At 34.3% G+C, this 23,737-nt stretch overlaps 1 protein-coding gene across 28 annotated transcripts in view; it reads right to left on the bottom strand.

Annotated features, from left to right (window-relative positions):
* Positions 1–23,737, bottom strand: part of Kdm6a (lysine demethylase 6A) — a 140,613-nt gene that overhangs the window by 67,436 nt on the left and 49,440 nt on the right. For all 28 annotated transcript variants that reach the window (XM_087902971.1, XM_087902973.1, XM_087902977.1 and 25 more), the window contains 2 exons: positions 15,630–15,750; positions 1,388–1,442 (listed from right to left, as the gene is read on the bottom strand). In XM_087902971.1, coding sequence (XP_087759097.1) covers positions 1,388–1,442; positions 15,630–15,750 — 176 coding nt within the window. The remainder of the gene's footprint in view (positions 1–1,387; positions 1,443–15,629; positions 15,751–23,737) is intronic.

Genomic DNA, 23,737 nt, shown 5'->3' with positions numbered 1-23,737 from the left:
GACCGCGAGGGGTGTGTTCACCCGCTGATACAAGGGGACTGGTCGGATGGGAGCTCACCAAGGCCAGCTGGACTGGGACTGAACGAGCATGTGATCAAACCGGATTCTCTGAATGTGGCTGACATGGGGGCTGACTGAGCCCCCAAGGTCCAAATGAAGACTGAGAAGCCATTGACAATGGCATGTTTCGTCTGCATGGACTGGCTTTTTGGGATCCTGGCCTGTTTGGATGCTCACCTTCCTGGACCTGGAGGGAGGGGGGAGGATCTTGGATTTCCCATGGGGCAGGAAACCCTGACTGTTCTTGGGAATGGTGAGGGAGGAGGAGAGGGAGTGGGGGGAGCGGGAGGGTATTGGGAGGAGGGGAGGAAGTGGAAAGAGTGTTTTCGCATACTTGAATAAACAAATCGAAAAAAAAAGAAAAAAAAATAAATAAAAACAACTTAAAAATTAAAATTCTGCAAAATTTTCATAGGCATTTAAAAACACCGAAACTACTTGTCACTATTATATTTTTGTACTGTTGTCTAAGTAGGAGGACAGAATGACAAAGGATTTGGGTGCTGAATCTGTATCCCTCAACTCAACTGTTTGCTCTCTCTGCACCTCTAGTTTAATAGAACAATTGTTCTCTTTCCACTTCTCCCTTAACAAGAAAGGAACATGAAAGAGGAAGAAGAAATGGGACAAGATAAAGGAAAAGAGAACCCCCAAACATTTTATAGCAAACAGTTATTTCCTGACAAATAGGGTTCACTGAATAACCTGAAATTTTCATGTAGTAGTGTTATTTTCTCTTCTATTTAAAAAGTTCTATTTTCCAAAAATACTTTTTAAAAAATCTAGATCAAATTAAAAAATATTCTTTAATAATCTAGTAGTTAAAGTGTACTACATGGATACATTAGAACATACACTGACAAACTTATCAATCCATCAGCTCCTGGAAGGAAATCTATACAAAAAATAAAACCTCTGGATCAAAACATACATCACAACAGCATTCTTCTTTAATTAACCAGAAAATATCAACTATAATAAAGTCAAAATAGTTCCAGTAATTTTAACACCACATAAATCTTTGCATATCTACTACATGAATGAAAAATACTGTTTATAATCAATCTAAGTCATTTACAATATAATTAATAAGCTATTTTAAAAAAAATCAACCTTCATCAGCCTACTTTACTACCTATCCAGGCAGACTGGTGAAAATATTTAATGTCACAATTCTATATGTACAAGTAGCCATAGCAACCAATAGTTACACTCAATAATTCTTGAAGAAATACACTGAACAGAGTTGTTAGTATAATTTTAAGTATTATCATCATTTGTAAAATACTAAGCAAAACATATGCATCAAAAGGTATGTAATACTTACTTTCTGCATTGGACAAAGTGCAGGGATTACAGTCAACCAAAGCTAACTGAAAATGCTGCAAACGAGGAAAGTAAGAAAGTTAATGCATTAAAAAAAATTAGTTGTATGAATGGATCTTAAAATATTTTTCAGGTATGTCAGATCTAATAAAAATGTGGAATTATGTTCAACAAATAGAATATACTAACAAGTTAATGAGAATTACTTTGGACATTCACTGCTCAAAACTGAGATATATTTATTGTTGGTTATTGTCTTAAAGCAGGTGAGAGTAGAGAATTTAAAGATTCAACCTTATCAAATTAATCTATGTATCTTCTTATTTATGAAAAAGCTTTAGATTTTATGTATTCAAGTAAATAGAAGTGTTATAAAATAATTTAAATATAATGAATCTTTTTATTAATTTACTTTTTGGAAAAATTCTGGGATCAAACCTAGGGTCTCCTCAGTGCCAGGCAAGCACCCAATCTACTGACTTCCATGTCCAGCTCTGTACCATCATTTTTAAGAATATTAAGTCAAAGTCCAATAGTAGCGTCCAAATACTTTTTATCTCAAAGTGAAACTTAAACTTTTGAAAGCAGAAATTTCATTATAAAAGCTATGAAAGATAAAACTATCTGCCTTCACTGATTCTTCAAGAGTCATTATACTTAAGTACCTTATACTTAGCCTGCATTTATCTTTAAAATACAATTTTCCTTTTAGAATGTATATATATATATATATATACAATTTGCTTAATTTTACAGGCAATATTAAATTTACTACAAGCATACATAAAAATACATGTTAACATCAGCATTTAACACAAATTTTTTAAAATGCAAAAATACTTAGTGATATACCTAGTTTAGCAACATTAAGTTAAACATAGAAACAAGTTTTTAAAAGTAAGCAAGCATTATATAGTTGGTATAAATTTTCAGTTAAATAAGCAAGATAATAAAACCTCTTTAATATTCTGAAAGAAATTGCATAAATATATACATATATATTCTAATTTTCCAGGCTGCTACAAAACTTTTGAAAGTAATAAACAATCAATGTACAATTTTTTTAAGAAATCAACTTTAATAAATTTATTTCTATTTATACTTGAACCACCTAAAAATAATTGACATTGAAGGTGGAAATTTTTAGATATAAGCCCTAAGAGATCTAACTTTCATCAAAAGAAATACTATCATCAAATTAAGTATGGTATTTTAGTATTTTAATATGAAAGCAAAAATACTGCACTTGAATTTGAATCTTCATGTAATAAGAATAAACTGTCAGTTACCCACAATTATATGGAAAGCTAGAAAAGTAGCATTTCATAAGAAAACAGTAGCTTTATATGTGCAATCACAAATACCTGTTACATATATGCAAAATCAAGCTAGCCTCTCCATTTGTAGCTTTCTTAAACCTTAAGGTTTACAGTAACTACTGAATAGCCAAACTAAAATAGAGCTAGAAACACTAAATATTAATGCTTAATCTACTTAACAAATTTATCGAAAGCCTCCAATGCCCTAAGAACATAAACACACTACGAACACAACGGTCAACAAATGTTAAAAATTATATGCCACATTTGACTGAACTTTAAAAAAAAAAAAGCCTCAACATCTGCTACTTCAAAGATTGCTTGCCCTTTCCTTTGGTCTACTAAACAGATACTGAGTCTTCTAACATCCCTTTAGTGTGCCACCAGAGCAATAGAAAACGGCCTATTTTAAGATACACGAGTAGCATGAGAGTTAAACAGGCTTTCCTCTAGACAGAAAGAAAAGCAGAGCAATCACACTTTCAGTCTGTACTATATTTCTAAGTCTCATCTAGCCTATAAACAGAAATTCATATTTGACAGAAGACAGTCCTTTCCTAACTGAGTCAACAAAGGCAACAACTGAACTAAAAGGAAATAGCCTTGAAAAGGATGGTCTAAGTTTTATTGATTTCACTGAAATGCTGAAAAAAAGATCATTTATCAGCATTCAAGATTCTGCATAGAAACCTGGCATGAATCTTTCGAGTCACATATTTATATACTTATAAGTATTAAAAGCAGCAATCAAATCACTATGCATTTGTTCAAACCTACAAATGCATTGGTTCAAACCTACAAACATTTCCAAAGAGAAAAAAATGGAGGAAAATTATTGAGCAAAAGAAAATATACATTCAAACCATGCATTAGAAAATCGAAGATCCTACAAAATAATTACTGTTTATATTTATTAATAAATAAATTTATTAATAAGGGGCTGGAGAAATGTTTTAGCAGTTAAAGAGTACTTGCAGCTCTTCAAGAAGGCCTAGATTCAGTTGCCAGTACCTACACAATTGTGCTTCACAAGTATCTGTGATTCCAGTTTCAGGGCATCCAAAGAAATCTTCTGGCCCTTCTCAGGCACTGCACACATGTAGTACACACACATATTTACAAACAAAATACTCAAATACATGAAATAAAAATACAGATAAAAATTTTTAAAGGCATACAAAATCATCCCACATAAAGGAAAGCACTGACACATCTTTCAGTGTACTAAAGGAATACGAGGAGCTTAGGGGTATGGATAACATGATTTTATAGCTTTATATCCAATATTGGAACATAATATATGTACATATATGATACACACATATACCTATTAACATATGAACCATAGACACTACTGGGAAACAGCTGTACCTCAAACCAAAATACTACAGTGCTAAAACTGACTTTGGTTGTATAGAACAGCCATTATTAAAAGAGGCTTCTATAGGCAAAAAAAAAGGCTATATATAAACACAAAGGCTCAATGTTATCAACAACAACAACAAATGGTCTCTAAGCAAAAAGATTTGCCTTTAATTCTCCTCACAATTTTATGCAGTTTGAAGTGCTGCAGATTCTGTTGGCATTTATGAGTGCCTATGCCTGGTACCTACAGAGGTCAGAAGAGGGTATTAAATCCCGGGGGGGGGGGGGGGGTTGATGACGACTGAAACTATAGACAGTTGTGAGCTACCATGTGGATGCTAAGAATTGAACCTGAGACCAAAGGAAAAGCAGGCAGTGTTCTTAACTGTTGAGTCCTTAATATCTTTATAATCAACATCAACTTTGGTTTTAAAAGGCTTTGACTTACTCAGCATGTCATTTGTTCCATATTGCCTATGGTACTTGATTTCTAATTAAAGGATAAAATCTATATCTACATAATGTAAAATGAATAAAAATTTCTCTTTAAAGTGCTTCATTCCTAGCTTTAGAGTCTGTCTATACATAGTCCTATGAAAAAGGAATGAATTTTTCCAATTTATTGAAAATTATTAATTTAAAGCAATATTTGGTTTCTGAGCTAAATCCAAGGTTTTGATTAAACAAGAGTTAGAGGTACCACTATTGAAGACAGAAAATAACCTACCTATGGTTCTAATACACCACCAGCAGTGTTAAATGCCACTGTTCTGAGGGTTTTTATATTATGTGCTTGTACCTAGAAACCAATATTTCAGAACATATAAAGAATATGAGTCCATAGCCAAAACTGTTAGCTGTGTTCAATGATGACAGATACAGTCTTTTAAGAGTTACATGTTAGTGCTGGGAGAGGTAGCACATATATCTTTAATCCCGGCACTTAGAAGGCAGGCAAATCTGTGTAAGTTCGAGGCCAGCCTGGTCTACAGATAGAATTGCAGGACAGCCAAGGCTACACAGAGAAACCTGGGTGGGTGGGAGGAGTTTGTTACATGATAATAACAGGTTTTATCATTTTTTACTCTATACCAGGAACTTCCCTGTGACTACAGTACTAATTACAATGCTCACTAAAATTAGTGTGCTACAAAATCTATGTTTTGTTTTATTTCAATTTTACCTTATTGAGGAAATACAGAGAATAGACCATAACAAGGCCTTGTACTGCCCCCTCCACAAGACAATTAAAATAAGAAAAGAAATACTTCAGGTTAAAGAACTTACATTATTTTTGTTGGACCCTTAAAAATAGGGCTTTTCTATTACCCAAGAGAAGAAAAGGTGTGCCAGAAACTGCTTCAAAGCAAAGGAAACGTTTTTTCTTCTAATCATTACAGTCTTCTAAAAGTATAATTTAAAATTAAAAAAAAAGATCTAAAATCAATTAGAGAAATGAAGGATTAAAGGATTTGGTTGTAGAAAGGCAATGAAACATTCTTGACCAAATTGACCTAATGTCTTCTCAAACTTAGCTCATTGGAGTCTTTTTACATACAAAGCTGCTGTTGTGACTGCTCCTAGGAGAGACTATTGCACATTAATGACTTACTATTAGCTACCAGATTCTGACTCTATTCACTGAAGGGGGAAGGGTCCTTCTTTGAAATTATGCCAGTCTGATCTCTTAAAAGTTTCTCTGAGAAAAAGAAAAGAAAAGAAAGACAAAACATACTTAAACAACTGATATTCAAATCTTATTTCTAGCTATTCTTCCTGGCTCTGGCCTATACCATTTGATATCCCTTGGTTAACTCCAATTCATCAATATTCACCCCCCAATTTCAAAACTTACTCTTACGTTTTTCATTTTTTTCTTCCTTCCTCCCTTTCTTCTTTTTGACTGTTCAAGACAGGGTGTCTTTGTGTACCTTTGGTTGTCCTGGAACTTGCTCTGTAGACCAGGTTGGCCTTGATCTCACCGAGATTCACCTGTCTGTGCCTCCCAATGTTGAGATTAAAGGTGTGCACCACTTTATCACTTATTTTGGTCAACAAACTAATTGTAGTAGTTTGATTATAAAATGTGTTTGAATACTTGACCCTGAGCAGGAGGCACTATTTGCGAAAACTGTGAAAGGTAGTTTCTGTATCCTGTCTACTCTCTGCCACCTCAAGTTTCTGCCCCATCTTCTATGCTATGATGGACAGCATCAACTCAACTGTAACCAAACTAAGCCTTTCTTCCCTTGAATTGCTACTTTGTCAGATGTTTGATCACAATTTCAAGATAAGTAACTAATCAAAATAATTAACAAAAAATCTCTTCCCACATCAAGTCAGTAGTTAGCAATCTCCTTAAATTCTGTAGTCTGAATTTGTGGCCCCATCCATTCATCTCTAACAACTCATTTGTCCTTCTACTCTTACTCAGGTTTTACTCATGTAACCATTCCATTTATTCTCCCAAATCTTCATTGTTACTGATATTTTTCAATGTAGAAGTGACTCATTAAAAATTTTAATAGCCAAGCAGTGTTAGTGCATATCTCCAATCCTAGCACTTGGGAGGCAGAGGCAGACAGATCTTTGACTCTGAGGCTAGCCTGGTCTACAGAGTGAGTTCCAGGACAGCCAGGACTACACAAAGAAACCCTGTCTCAAAACACTAAAAAGTAAAATATAATAATATTGATATATGTTAATATATTATAAAAATATAATAACATATAATTTCAATATAATAATATTAATGTTAATAATAATAATAAACAACTAGACCCAGGATATGTCATAGATAATGACCGGAATAGGGCAACCACATTTTCAAGTTCACTGAGTGAATAGCTTGAGTTACTCAAAATAAAGCTGATATGCACATAATTTGTAAAGCAACATGTTATTTTGGAACATAACCTTCCTTAAAGTGAAATTAGATATACTGATTTGTTGTCTGAGTTTTCTGTCCTGCCCAGTTTCTGCAATCATTAAGTCCCAAATAAATCACACAGAGGTCTACATTAATCATAAACCTATTGGCCCATTAGCTCAGGCTTCTTATTAACTCTTATAACTTAATTAGTCCACTATTCTTGTCTTTGCTAGCCACGTGGCTTGGTACTTTATTCAGCGAGGCAGTCACTTCTAGCTTCTTCTGTGGCTGGGCCAGGACTGCAGAGGAATGGGCTTTCCTTCTTCCCAGAATTCTCCTGTTCTCTTTGACCCGCCTCTAATTCCTGTCTGGTTGTCCCACATCTACTTCCTGCCTAGCTACTGGCCAATTAGCGTTTATTTAAAATATAATTGACCAAATACAGACAATTGTCCCACACCACTGATTTTTTACATAAAATTGCAGTTTAACACCAAATGTAACTACAAACTTAAGCCATTATGAGTAAATACTAATAGTCACTTTTTAATTTCAAATGAATACACACTTAAAACATCTAGGAAAGAAATTTGTGATGTAAGAAACCTGCAATTACCCTAGTCCTCCTGTATAGAGCATATTTACTGCTACATATATAAGCAGTTAGGACCTTTTCAAATATATATTTCATAGGTACTAAAGTATTTCAGATATTTTACTACTTTCTATATTGAGAATACATAATCAAACTCAGAGAAGTAAATGTCAAATATAAGAACAAAATTTGACAAGTAAAGTGAAGTAGAGAAATGCAACTATTATTAAATGGTTACATAAATCAATTGAACTATCACCAGGCAAAGCTAACAAGTAGTAGGAAAAGGAATGAACAAAGAAAAGGTATCTCCTTTACAAGTGAGAAAAAATACATAGACAGCAGCCAGGAAGAGTATCGTGTCAAAAGGAACAGCTGTGTTCTAGCCAATTGAAAACAGAGTCCCACTGCCAGTGACAGTTAAGGAAGGTTTAATTCATAGGAAATGAAGTGGCTTCCAATTTCCACAATCAAAATCCAAAGTCCTGCTGATCATAAAAAGCGAAGCAAAGTCTTAAAATAGAAGAATCAATAGTATTTCTGAAGGAAGAAATACACAATGTAACTATAAGTAGAAAAAAATTACTAAAATTTCTACCGGAATACTACTCTAATGGCTTTTAATGTATGCTTAAACACACAAAAGAAACAAGTATTAAGATTCATCTCATAAGGCTTAATATGTGGTAATGAACACAACTTTATTTGTAAATCATCCTGGACTTAGTGGTATTGCTACCAATAATAGACACACTCGAGTATCAAGTTCATCAAAGAAAAAGTTTAAAAATACAGAACAGGCCTTCCTCACTGTATTTGTTACAACCAACTTAAACAATAAGTACAGACAGTGTCTATGACATCAATACTATGTCAATCCTTTAGAGAAGAATTTCTTCTCTTAGTACCTTGCAATAGGCCAAATCCAACACTAAGTCTTAAGTTTTAAAGCTTTCAACAAATCTTTCTGAACTATTGGAGAACATGAGGATCTTTACAATCACCTTTTAAAAAGATAAATCCTATGGGTGAGATATTCTCTCTCCATTCATTCCAAGACTAGGATCTTTAAAATGTCAGAAGACATAAGATCATGAAAGAAAGAGAACACATTAGGTATTAAGAAGGAATTAATAGTAACTGTCACTATTTCCAGACAACTGAAATGTAAGGTCAAAGTATCAATAAAGAAACATAGATATTTTGAAATTTAATAGTATGGATGAAATCAATATCTAATATTCAAATTCCTAGGACATATTTCTTCAATTCACAATAGCTTAACTACATGAAAACAAACTGTGTATCTATAATAACAAAAAATGAAGCATTTCATAGATTCAAAGATGGTTTCTAAGAAGGAAGTAAATATCTTGTTCTTAGTTTATCTTTTTTGGAGCTACTGTATCAGCATTTTAAACTGAGAATAAAATTTGCAAGTTTTGAACCAGGTATAGTAGTTCATACTTGTACTCCCAGCACTCAGGCGTTGAGACAAGAGGACTGAAGTTCCAGGTCAACCTAGTCTCTACATAGTAAGATCAAAGCTAACGTGAGCTACTTATCAAGATCATATTTTAAAAAGGATTACTATGTTTTATGTAGGATATAAGATTACATCAACATTAATAAATGGAATAGTTTCAAGTAAGGTAAAAACAATGTGAAGTGCTATTCTCCTTAAATGTTGACTATAAGAAGGTAAAGGAATAAATAAAGTGATGTACTAAGGCATTCAGCAAAAACAACTCAATATCCATTTTTATTTTAGACAACAACTAAACTTCTATCCTAATTGTTTTGAGTCTATACTATAAGTACACATTTTAACATTTTATAACCTCCTCACTTAAATATCTAGCCATTTAGAAATACCAATACATAGTAAAGAGCCACATTTTCACTTAAAAAAAGAGCATCATTTGAGTTAAACCCATTTATGTTCAACTGTCCTTTTTATTCTCATCTCATCCCTTTCATATGAACCAACCCCTTCAATCACTTATCATCTTCAAATACCAAATTACAAAAAAAATTAGCAACAATCTATAACTTCTGCTTAAAAAGAGGAAAAAAAGGTTGAGAGAGTCTTTTTAAGAAATGGCTGGGAATGGGGAGAAGGTGGCAGAGGCAGGCAGTTCTCTGTGAGTTCAAGACCATCCTGGTCTACAGAGCTCCAGGACGACAGACAGGGATACACAAAGAAACCCTGTCTCAAAAAAAGTAAACAGGAGTCAGTGAGATGGTTCAGTAGATAAAAGATCAATAGAGAACTTGATTTAAATCACTGAGAACCATATGATGAAGGGAGAGAATCAGCTACCATAAGTTGTTCTCTGACCCACAGGAACAGGAAAGATAAATTAGAAAGATAAGACAGATGATCAATCTGAATGTTCTTTTGGGCAACAAGATTTATTTTCTTTTAAGTGTGTGTGTGTGTGTGTGTGTGTGTGTGTGTGAGAGAGAGAGAGAGAGAGAGAGAGAGAGAGAGAGAGAGAGAGAGAGAGAGAGAGAGAGAGAGAGAGCGCACAGGTATCCAGGTATCCACTAGGACAGAAGAGGATATTGACTGAATTCCTGGAGATGGACTTACAGGTAACATAGGTGATAAGACCTGAATTCAGGTCCTCTGGAAGGGTGGTAAGGGCTCCTAAGCACTAAGCCAACTTTCCAGCTCCAAAACGTAAAAGTTCTTAACTTGATATACTTTAATAATATTTAAATATACAAATATTAGAAGTTCTCGACTACCCTCAATACATTAAACAGATGCACTGGCATTAACTGACTGAAGAACATGGATCTTATTTTCATTTATTAGCTTCAACTCCAAGAAATAATTTTAATAGTATAGCAGGGTGTTGAAACTAGGGGCAATATTAAAAACTATTTGTCACAATTAGTATACTTTTAGAAAAGTATGTAAAAATAAGCAATTAGCATTAACAGCATTAAAAGGAAATAAAAAATAACACCCTAAATTTATTGAATTTTTTTAAAAACAAGTAATATCTGATTCAAGAAAGAAATTTTTAAAATGCCATATAGACTTATCACCCTAAAATGAAGTTTCATTCAGGTAATAGTAAACCAGTTTACAAATTGAAAAATGTGCCCAGGACAAACTAAACACATGAGATTATTTACTGGCCAATTTAATGGAAAAAAAATAACCCCATGATTGACAAATGAGGTCATTAACTTTATATTTCTGTGAATAGGCAGACTGACAAAAACAAAAACACACACACACAGACACACACACACACACAATAAAACAAAAATATACACACAATCAATGAAGGCATGGTAGTACACACATATCATACACATCATAGGACTTAGCAGATAGTCAGAAAGATTAGGAATTCAAGGCTAGAGGCTGGAGAGATGGCTCAGTGATTAAGAGCACCAACTACTCTTTCAGAGGTCTTAGGTTCAAGTTCCTGCACCCATATAGCAACTCACAAACTTCTATAATTTTAGTTTCTCAGGCACCAGGCAAGCAAGTAGTAAACAGATACACATTCAGACAAAATACCCATACACATAAAATAAATAAAATTTAATTAAAAAAAAAAGAGTTCAGGACTAACTTTTGCTAGGTTCAAGGTTGGACTGAGTTACACGAGAGCCTATCTCAAAACAACAAAACAAAACAATGGGGAAGGGAGACACACCACACCCAAATCAAAAACCAACTGTACTAAAAAGAACTAAAGAACTGAAGTTGGGTGGCTGGAGAGATGGCTCAGAGGTTAAGAGCACTTATTGCTCTTCCAGAGGTCCTGAGTTCAGTTCCCAGCAACCACATGGTGGCTCAGACCAGAGAAATATTTCTCATTCATTTGTTTGGGGGGCTGGAGAGATGGCTCAGTGGTTAAGAGCACTGACTGCTCTTCCAGAGGACGTGGGTTCAATTCCCAGCACCCACATGGCAGCTCACAACTGTCTGAAGACCCAGTTGCAGGGCATCTGACACCTTCACACCAATGCACATAAAATAAAATTAAATAAACAATAAACATTATTTAAAAAAAAAGAACTGAAGCTGGACATGAGAGCACACACTTGTGAATCCCAGCAGTAGGGATAAGACTAGATCAGCTCAGACTAATAAGGCGATCCTATCTCACATTCCTTTATAGTTGGAAAAAAAAGGCTATAAGACACAGAATATGTATATGTACATAAATATTTACCCATGTACATCTTTATAACACATATATTATAAACATAATTATATAATATTCTATATTATGTAATATAAATTTAGGTATACCTTCATAACAACTTTGTGAGGTAGGTATAATTATTCTGGTTCAGTAGACAGAAAGAATCAGAAATTAGTAATTTTATTAAAGTTACAAAATTAGTTACAAGGTATGTGGCAGAATCAAATTTCAAAACCAAATTTGCTTGCTATGAGAGCTGTTACTATAGTACCAAAATAGAATGAATCTGTTTTAGAGATGTATTTTGATAAAAAATATTATGAAACATTGACTAAAACAAACAAGGAAGCTCTGGATCCATTTCATGTATGGATAAAAGGAATCTAGTAAGAAAATAAATTATTTTTATATAAATATCATTTTAAAAGTATTAATACAAGCAACATCTCTCTTCAGGAAAAAGTCAAGGAAATAAGGTAGAGAAGAACTGATCAGAAGCTAGACCTATAGCTCAGTAGTTAAGAGTGTTTGTTGGTCAATCATGAAGACAAGAGTTTGGATGTCAGCTCCCATGTCACAAACAGGGTGTGTTCTAAATGTCTGTAAGTTCAGCTGTGAAGGGGACAGAGAAAGGAAAATTGCTGGAGCTTGATGGCTTCCAGCCTAGCTGAGAAACTGTGAGCTAGTTCTAGGGTTTAAGAAGAAACCCTAATGAGAGAATAAAGAAGACATCCTCTTCTGGGTTCAAAGCATGCACACCTGCACATAAATACATATACTTCCACAAACATGTTTTTTTTTAAAAAAAAAATCTGATCTGTAATGGAAGGAATATTCACAGTACCCTCATTACTAAAATATTCTTTTTATTTGTTTCATCCCTCCATTATGTAGAAATAGTATATTTATGGACTTGAACCTTGCTCAAAAACTGAGCATAACTGTTCTAAGAATGACATCTCCTTTGATAAACAATTAAAAAAGACCATGTTTTATTCCATCTAATGAGATGAAACGTGAAATACTTCTGAAAAGATTAACATGAAGATAGGATCATTCTCCTGAATGAATGATGATCACTACCTATTGACATTACTAATAAATGACAGCACTATACTAGGCACAAAAACTACTATATGTGACTATAAAAGTATCCCTCATCCACTAAAAAAAAAAAAAAGTCAAAATAGAACTAAAAGGAATCATCTCTGATGAAACTTCAGGTCAGTTTACTCAACTAATTTCAAAGGCCTGACTTCATACATGAGCTACTTAATTAAATTTATTTGTATTTACGTGTGCATACATGTGTGGAGGTCAGAAAACAACCTTCAGGAATCTGCTCACTCTTACTACCATATGGGTCCTAAGGAAATAATTCATCAGGCTCAACGAAAGAGATCTTTTCTCTACTAACACTGCAGTCTAAAAGGCATCTATTCTAGTATACTGTGCTATAAAAAAGTCTGATGTGGTAGAAGAGTCATCAGAGGTTCTCTCCTTATCCAGATGGAGGTAAAATATTTGTTTTAAAAAAAAAAACTGGAAGTCGTCCAAGGAAGAAGTGAACATCCCCTCTTCCTAATTTCTACCTCCATGCACTGAAAGCTAAACATTTACAATAATAAACGAAAATAGATGCTCTTGGAACCAAAAAGTGCTGAGATTCAAAAATTTCCATTTAATAGACAATGAATACATAATTTAGAGAGAAGGCTTTACAAAATAAGTATCAATGTAAAGAGAAAATCAAATCAAAACCTTGATATTGTGAAGAAGAAAAATACCAAGAGTTCTTAAAATCACCTGTTTGTAGAAATTTATTAAATATCTGGATGTTATCAATTATTTTAAACAAATAACAACTCCCTCCCAAAAAGAAGGCTCCCCTTATTTGGAGCATTCTTGGTAAGACAAACATGATCAAGATTTGTTAGCATTTTACCTTAGCACTGAAAAACTATACAGGAATGTTTTGGCTGAGAAGCAGGAATGCTTCTAGTTAGATTTGAAACACCACACCTCCTGATTTAAAGGAACTTTTAATATTGTTTCTTTCTTGAAAACAGAATTTTATTCAGACATTACTAAAGTTATCATTGTACTAAGATTCAGGTATAGTTACATTCTGTAATTTGAAACATATCTAATTACTACCCACAATGCATACCCAGAATAAAGTTTGTTAACTGCTATCAACCCTTCTGCAATTAAGAGGGATGTTTATTTTGTGTAATAAAACATAGTTAGGAATCTTTGATAGCTAATGAAAACTGACTATCTAGAAGGAACTTTTAAAGTATATAAGATAACATTTCTAAATTTATTTTCTACTTCAAACCCAATGATTTACCATAGTTTATTTTAAAAAAATATTCCACTAAGCTGAGGAAAACTGTAAATTCCAGGTATTATACTCTCCACACTACTTAGTCATGCTGGGACCTATTCCTCTACTGCACTTACCTTCAACTATTGTGGTCTACATTTTTTACAATCTTACATTTGTCTTACAATTACAAATACAAATTACATTTGTCTTAATGTTCTTGATTGCATAATTCTTATCCGCATTTTTCCTTATAAAAGCAAGAAAGGTTGGAGGAAAAACAGTATTTGGACAGTTTTCTATAGTGGTATAGTATTTGTGTTTTAATAATAAAGCTTGCCTGAAGATCAGAACACAAAGCCCTACAGGCCAGGCAGTAGTGGCACACACCTTTAATCCCAGAAGCCATACTAGATAGTCATACATGCCAGGCAGTGGTTTCACACACCTTTAATCTCAGCACCCACATTAGTTAGCCATAGAAGTCAGGTGGTGGTGGTACACGCCTTTAATCCCAGCACTAGAGAGGAATATAAAATGGGAGGAGACAGTTCTCACACTCAAGTCTCAGTTTGAGGATTTGTGGAGGCAGGATGGCCCATTTCGGTCTGAGGTAGAGGTTAAAAGCCAGTGGCTGGCAGCTTTGTTTTTCTGATCTTCAGCTTGAACCCTGATATCTGTCTCTGGGTTTTTATTATTTGTGCTATAGTTTTCTACTTTAAAAATCTAGAACAATTAGGAACACTTATAGATAGTTTAAAAACAAAACACCTCTTGGCAGTTCCTTACTAGTGAGTTCAAATTACAACCAAATGCAAAGTCATTCTTTATCTCCCTTCTCTACCCTTCCCACAACCTTTAGAATCATGACCAATATGCAACAAAACTCGGCAGTCATCAAGTTCATAAAACTGAAAGCTTGTTCCTAGGACTTGTAATCTTTCCAAATTAAAATTTTTTGTCATGTAGGTAAGTGTTATTTTCATGAAAGTCCTAGTAATGATGTCAAAGGCAGAAGAAACTCAATATAAAATGAAAATTGGAAGAAATATTGAATGTTCACTGGTAGGAAGATGCTCAACCAAAAGCATATTATTTTTCCCCAACAATATTTATAAACCAGTAGTCCAAACGCCATGAAAATACTCTTTTTATTATATAAATGCAAGACATGTCTTGCTGGTTGAAGTGGACAAATTTATATAAAGTCATGTAAAAAAAATGGTTGATGGCTAGGTCACAGACAAAACATTAAGTAGCAGTCTGTGGCCTCTATAATGGACAATCACTTCTTCAGGGAATTGCAGATGCCCCAAGATCATTTCCTAACAGACTTTAACAAAACTTAAAACGAAAGTTTAATTACGGTATGATAAATTACCAGGCAGCTCTCAGTATCAAAACACATTGTATTGTGAAATCCAATTTTTCTTTTATTTCATAGTTGATGTACAGTTCCTTCATCTAAATAAATTTTCTTTGAACATGCCAATATAAGTTAACATCTCTCAATGCTCTAATATTTAACAAAAACAACAATCAGAGAAACACAACATTGTATCTTGAAAAAACCCCAACAACCTACCTTTAAACTAGAATGATAGTCTGTGTTCACTTTGAACATAAGCCCAAGTCGTAAATGAATTTCCTTGGCTCGACAAAAGCTGGGATCAACATAAAGCACCTCCTGAAATGCTTTAATTGCCCTGAAAGAATATAGACATAAGATATCTTAACTTTTCACATGCGCATGCTTTTCTACTTGGTAATACAGTAAAACTCGTTTTATGCAAAGCTATTTTTAAATCTCAGGATTATAAAAATATTGTGTTATTAAAAATAAAAAGGAGCACCTAGCCCTTTTATACAATTAAATGTACACGGTCTAATTTCATATAAAATGGGAAAGTTAAACTTTTTTAAATATTCAAACAAACAATATTTCATGGTTTAATAAAATTCTGTGGAAATAAACAGTTTCACTGCTTCTGGAATTTTTTGGGAGAGGTAGAGAAAAGTACACAAAAAGGTTTGATTTTAAAGGAGAGGGCAAAGTTTAGGGATTAATCATATTTCTAGTCTATTATATAAAATAAGCCTTTTTAAAACTTTGTAGCTTGCTTTCCATGTTTTGGCATGCAACCCATTTGCATTTTATATTGCTTTAGTGAGGAGTCAAGTTTTCATTTCTGTATTAATATCCAACAACTCCCACATTATTTATAGAAAAAAAACATTCTTACTTAACAGCTCCATGGAAATGCTGACATTCACGTGCATCTGTTTCTAAGCTAACTTTCCTTAGTCTATCAGTTTCTTTTCCTCAAATTCTCATTGCATATATATTTTTTTTAAAAAAGTATGATTTCAAGCAGAACAAATTCAGGTAAGAGATTCTTTTTACTGAATAGACTTAAATTATCATTGTATAATTTTTTTTAAAAAAAGTATGATTTGAAGCAGAACAAATTCAGGAAAGAGATTCTTTTTACTGAATAGACTTCTATTTTGTCATTGCCTAACTTGATCATGTTAATTGCCACCTGCTCAAAAGGAGTATTCAAAATGCTTTGAATTTTAAAAAAGTTACAAATCTATTGGATTGGGGATGTAGTTCATACTTAATATGCACGATGCCTTAAGTTTGATCCTCAGCACCTCATAAGTCCAGCATGGTGATTCATGGCTATTTATCTTATACTCAGAAGGTAGAGAGAAAGATAATGAATCAATCTAGGCTACTGAGACCCTTTCTCTAAAATGAAAATGTCACAAATGCAAGATCTCCTGAGAAAATTGGGAGCCATGGAGGTGGGGGGAGAAGGGAGAATAAAATGGGAGAAGGGGAGGAGGTAGGAAAACAAGGAAAGAGATATCTTGATTGAGGGAGCCATTTGGGGGGTAGCAAAAACCTACCAGGATGGCCCTAGCTAACATTCAAAGCAATTGTGGAGGGAGTGCCTGAACTGGTCTTTCCCTATAGTCAGATGACTATCTTAATTGTCATCACAGAACCTTCATCCAACAATTAATGGAATCAGATGTTGAGATCCACAGCGGAGCACTGGGCTAAGCTCCCAAAATTCAGCTGAAGAGGAGGAACAATAATATGAGCAAAGGGGTCAAGACCATGATGGGGATACTCACTGAAATAGCTCACCTGAGCTAATGGGACTGATAGTAGGGGAACCAGCATGGGACCAAACTAGACCACTCTGAATGTGGGTGATAAGTTGCATGACTGGGGCAGAATGGGGGGCCACTGACTGTGAGACCAGGATCAATCCCTACTGCTCGTACTGGCTTTTTGGAACCTATTCCCTTTGAAGGGATACCTTGTTCAGCCTAGATAAAGTGGGCAGGGTCTTGGTCCTGCCTCAAAGCAATGTGCTAGACTTTAGTGACTCCCCATGGGAAGCCTTAGCCTCTAAGGAGTGGATAGGGGGTGTGGTGGGGGGAGAGGGAGGGAGCGGGAACTGGGATGGTATATAAAATGAAAAGAGATAGTTTTCTTTTAAAAATTAACTAATTTAAAAAATGTTACAAATGTTCATAGCAGAAAACAGTAAAATAAAATAAAAAAAAATCTACTGAGTTATGGTAATATTTAAATTCTGGTGATTTAAAACTTCTACTAAATGATGTATTATTCTACCAGTATCATATATTCTTTGTAAAGCTTTTTAAGAGCTAACACTAGTCCTATAATCATTAAGTTGGGTATTTTGAATATTAGCGTCTTCTAAAATAATAAAATAATCTAAATATATTTATACAAAAATATATCACAAAATACTTCGTATGTCTTTAGTAACTTTATTCTAATGAATCACACCTTATCTAGTTTTTTTCTTTAAAAAAAAGAGTGACTATTTATATACATGTTTATTTGCAATGTTAAAGACTTCTACTAGACAGTTTGTCAGGAGGAACAAACCTTTACACCTGCTTATGGCAGTATTTGACTTCTTTCCTGAAGAAATAGGTATTTATCTGTTAGATTATTTTAATAAGTGGGTGGGAAATGTGTAAAAGAGGAGTCAAAGGGCTGACAGAAAATAATTGGGGGAGGGATTTAAAATCTTATTTAAAATGTGTCAATCAGTGCAAGCACAAGAAGAGAAGACAGTGCATGCCTGTGGGCAGAAGCATCAAGAAGGTTAGAAAGAGAGAGACCAAGAGCTCAGTGGAAGAATGTATGAATGGTGCAGGAGAATTATCTGTATTCTGTCAATCATGTATTTTAATAAAATGCTGATTGGCCAGGGAGGAAGTATAGGCGGGGTCAACCAGACAGGAAGTAGAGGCAGGGCAACGAGAACAGGAGAAAGCTAGGAAGCCCATTCCACACATTCCTGTCCAGACGACAGAGAAGCAAGACGTAACCTGCCCCACTGGAAAAGGTACTGAGCCACATGGCTTACACAAGACAAGAATTATGGGTTACCGTAAGATGTAAGAATTAGTTAATAAGAAGACTGAGCTAATGGGCCAATCAATTTTATAATCTTATAGAGTCCTCTGTATGATTTTCTTTGGGGTATGCCAGTTGTGGGGTGCTGGGCGGGACAGACACACCAACAAGCAGACCCCTCATGCTACATATGAGGCCCTAGGTTGAGATCTAGCTCTCCACAAAAACAGGCCACTTACCAACAAATGATACCAATTTGAATACATACATTATGCCTGAGAAACAGTGTGCAGAAAGGGTTCAAAAGCTTTTAGGGTGGTGGTAATATTTTACTTCTTCACCCAGATGATAGCTATATTAATGTGTATTTTTCACAACAGCATGTTATGATATATATTTATTATTTAGACCATTTAAGGTATACTTGTACTAACAAAAACCATGACCAAGAAATAAAGATATAAGAAGAGTGCTTGCTAGGTTCCAGCCTCACTCAGCACTAAACAAACCAGAGTTGCTGGCAGCACTGAAGAAGAGAAGGCAGGAGGATTAGAAATTAGAGAGCATCCTGGCTACCTAGCCAGTGAGCTTAAGGTGAGCCTGGGATACATGAGACTCTGTCTCAAAAATAAAAAATCATGATTAATGCTGCACAATGTCCTTAGGAGATGAGTCAGAAAAACTGCTAAGCACATGTACCAATAAAAACCACAGGCAGATGTAAGCCATAGACAAGAAAGAAAAGTGGAAAGGCAGAAAAGAAGTTAGGAAAGAAAAAAAAAGTTTTTGAGGAAAAAAAGATAAGATTGCATGACATCAGTAAAAACCCATCTTCAAAAATATTTCCTGTTCTATCTCAACTAAAATTCTAGTTCTTCCCCTAAATGTACTGTTTTTGGATGTGGACAAACATGGTTTTATGTTAACATAATCTCTGATTAGGCAATCAGTATAGATTCAGAAACACTAAAAACACATTAGGCTCAATCTATGTTCACTCTTTAAAGTGTCAAGACAGACACACATGCACAAATGCACACACAGCAATATATATCCTAATCAACAAGTTCTCCTTGATGCTATAATGTTATAAACAATCTTCCGCATCTCATCACTAGAATATTTATAAAAATCCTTAAAGATATCTTGCCTGGGGGGCAAGGGGACTGAAAAAAAAAGTCTCAGTGGTTCAGAGTACTGACTGCTTTCCCAGAGTATTCAGGTTCGAATTCCAGCCCCCACATGGCAGCTCACAACTGTCCATAACTCCAAGATCTGAATCTGATACCCTCATACGTGTGTGTGTGTTGAGAGAGAGAGAGAGAGAGAGAGAGAGAGAGAGAGAGAGAGAGAGAGAGAGAGAAATTGATTTTGTGTGTGTGCGATAACTTCGTGTTACATTTAACATCTGTGGGCAGTTGCCAGTTAGCTCCAATCTCAGTTGGCTGTTGCTGTTCTTCCCCAGCTCATCTCAAAATTTTCTGTTTTGCAAATACTAGTACTCTTGTCTTCACTACTTCTTTTTACTATGTTGTCCTGGTCTAGAATATTTTCATTCTTTAGCTTCCTTCAGAATCCACTATTATCATCAAGACTCACCATGAAAAATCAACTAATTTTTGCTTAGTGTTAAAGCTAGTAATTAGGCCCAATCAATAAACAAATTCTGTTTTCTACCTAAGGCACACCGTTTCCACTTTTTCTAAGCTTGTTCCTTCAGGTCTTCACTTTTTTCTTCTTCTCTAAATAATCAGTAACAACAAGAACAAATCAACTTAACCTGTTAACTGTTACCATCACTTGAATACAACCAATACAGCTATTTGTTGGGAAGGAAGAACTCTACAGGCTCTTTACTGATCAAGACTCTTCACCTAACCGACAATACATTTATTTATTCACATATCTAAGTTTGACTTTCTGCCTAAACTTTTGCTAGTTTTTCTTTGTGTGACACTTGGGGATTACACATCCCAGGAAAACGAAGGTGGAAAAAGAGAATGCAGCTAGAGATTACATTCAAATTTTGGTTATTATCTTACTGTATATTCCTCTCTCCAAAATACATGGAGACAGAATATGGTCTTTGTAACACAAACTAGATGGTATCACTATTAAATATTTTATCCCGACAGAATTTTAAAGCAATTTAATCTTAAATGGCTACATAAAAAACTGTACAAAATACTTTGACAACACAATGCCTAGAAAAATTCAGTTTTCAAATAGGCAAAGCATACATTCGACTGGAAAAAAATAATTTTTAAGGAACATATCACTGTGCCTAGTACTATTACTAATTTTTTAATAGCCTAGCAGCAAGTTTTTATATCACCACATTATTTCTATTGATTTTTTTGGGCTAAAGAATTGTTTCATTTAATCATAAGTTTAAAAAGAAAAATTATATAAACCTAAATCCCCAATAGCACTAATTCCACAAAAACACACATGTGCTAAATATACTTTAAAAGAATGGTCACTTTTTAAACAGATTTCTAGAAAAATCATACTACAAAGAAAAGAGAGAGGGAGGGAGAGAAAGAGAGACACAATCATTTAGATCTATAGCAAACAATTCTAACAGAATGTCCCTTGCACGTTTTTGGCACATTTCTAAAGAGAAATAACAAAACTTGAAGTGTCTAGGGACAATAATGCTATGTTCAGAGTATTTCCTCAAAAATAAAGGGGAAATGAAGAAATTACATAATTTTTCATACAAATTAAAGAACAGTTTACCTAGAAGTTAGTAGTAAAATATACATATACAATATATATATATACTCCTATACATATACATTTAGAAATTTACAGGCTCTTTTTAAGAGAAAATTAGAAAGAATTGATGAATTAACCAGAGACAGGCGGGTAAGATATTCGAAGATGGAAAAGAAAAGAGAAAACAGATCAAACAGGAAATGTCCTGACCAAAGTCCAGTGGCCAAAAAAAAACAAAACAAAAAAAACAAAGAAAAACAAACTTCTGGTCTCTTTAGGGAACGCTAATGTAAGTGTGATCAGCACAAAAAAAAAAAAAACTTGGAGAAGAACTGGGCTACAAGGATCATTTGAGGTTGAATTAGAAGAAGCAGGAAATGTGAGGCTTAGTTAGAAAGAGAACACTGCAGGTGCATGTGCTGACATTTGCTAGTGAATCATCTCCCTCCTCTTCCTAGCCCTCTTTAGAAATCTTCAATCACCATTACAATAAGTAGGGCACATTTTCCCCTCCTGTACTGCAAAATTTAAATATTTAGCCCCTAATTCCCCTGAAGTTTACTAATCAAAAGCCTTACAAATTCTCTCTGGTCATCTTTGTGACACTAGTAAACTATATATTGTCAGAACTGCCTTAGTTAAATGTTCTAGTTTTGTTTCCCCCAAAAGAGACTATTTAATAAACTCACTGTATGTTAACATCAACTATTTATTGATGATAAAATTTCAAACTAAAAGCATGTTTGTATAATAGCTCAAAAATAACCAATAAATAGAGGTTTTGATCAGATTCAATGCCAAACAAGCCTTGGGATCAATGGTATCAAAACTGCATTAGGTTTATTTTTCTCTAATTTCTTTCATCTTATCAGAATGCTTTAAAATCGTCACTAAAACCACCCATCTTTTTCCTTACTGCATTCAGTGAAATGACCATACAGGAGAGCAGAAATTCCTTCTCCCTTAAGAGAATACCGTACTGACTGCTGTAGAAATGAATCCTAAAAAGCTGTACGAGTAATGTGTTAACATCTGTCCTTTAAAGCTCATCTCCACCTTATCTAATAGTCCCTTTTGATAACCTATCATAGTTGTCAATTACATTTGGAAACCTAAATTTCAAAATCTATGCACGTAGCACGAAACTATGTATCTCTTACATTTGCCACAGTGAGTCCACACTGATATTGATCAATGGAAAGTATACTAACAGAAAATGCCAGAGATAGGTGATAAAGATATACACATCTTAGATATGCATTTAAGGATATGGCTAAAACCTGTACTGAAAGGAAAAGTTTCTATTTCTTCAAATATACTTTTAAGAGTTAATTTTCCTCATCTTTTGCTGTTCATCTAAATTTCGCTTTTCTTTTTATACTCTCACTTGAGGATATAGGTTTCCTGTGAAGGCATCTTTATTTCAAAGTAACCCTAGCAATTGACCGCTTTCATGTACAAATAAAAGAACTCCTTTAAGAAACCATTGCACATAATCATGTATTTCCATGTCTTTATTTTCCAATCTGGACATCTCACCTTAAGCTCCTAGATTTCTGAGTATTAATAATAATAGAGCTGAAAAATCAGAATTCAAATGAGGATCTTACAATTGCTCTAATGTATTAGTAACAACTATGGGCTCCTCTGCCTAAGAAGAGGCTGTTAGTAAAACTAGAGAAGTTAATGAATGTAATTAAATGAAATAGAACCACCAAAAAAAATGAATAGCATAATCTGTCAAGAAACAGGTTAACAGTAAAAACATAGTTAATAAAGTAATAATACATTAGTAAGTATTGTTAGGAATATTTCCTAATGTTAGCTCCCTGACGACACAAAAATTCCCAATCAAGCCAAATTAAGAAATATCCAGGTTTAATGGGAGATCTGCGCTCTCGGGTGGCCCGGAGGGGGAAACCGGGAAGCCACAGAAACGCGACCCCCGGGAGGAAGAAAGGGAGACCACGTGTTCTTCTTTTGGGGCATCACTTAAGTACCCTGGGGAGTGATCCTGACCACACATTGTAAGATATTCTGTCTCATCAAATGACAAGAGGCATCATTACCAAGTACAAACCTTATTTAAAGTCTACCTGTATAAAAATTACAATATTCTGAGACATCTCTTTGTACAGACAACTAAAGGAAAGAAAAAACTTTTCTAACAACACTTCTCAACAAATTTCAAAGAATTTGGTGTTCAACCAGAAGTTCCTAATAGCAGTCTATATTTATCATAAAATATGTAACAGAGCATAAAGCAATTTCGATCTAAATAAATTACTATCAAATCAATCTGTACTCTGAAACTCTCATCAAGCACTATTGTGTGCTTTTCTAAGTTTGCAACTGTTCAAGCAATACCAAAAGAAGCTAAAGTAGAAACATGAGATGTAAACTTGGGGGGAGAGAAAGGTGTTGACCAGCAAGCAAGTAAACACATCACCAGGGAGAATTTATGGACAAAGGTTTAAGGTGTATTATTCAGGAAGTAGCCAAAGCACTGAAATTTAAACTGCTTCCTTGCTTTTTTCTTACATTATTTCCAATGAGCC

This window comes from Myodes glareolus, chromosome X, assembly GCF_982192425.1.
Source record: "Myodes glareolus chromosome X, mMyoGla1.1, whole genome shotgun sequence".
Classification (NCBI taxonomy): Eukaryota; Metazoa; Chordata; class Mammalia; order Rodentia; family Cricetidae; genus Myodes; species Myodes glareolus.
The sequence above is the reverse complement of the archived record's forward strand: the minus strand, read 5'-3'. Positions and strand labels throughout refer to the sequence as shown.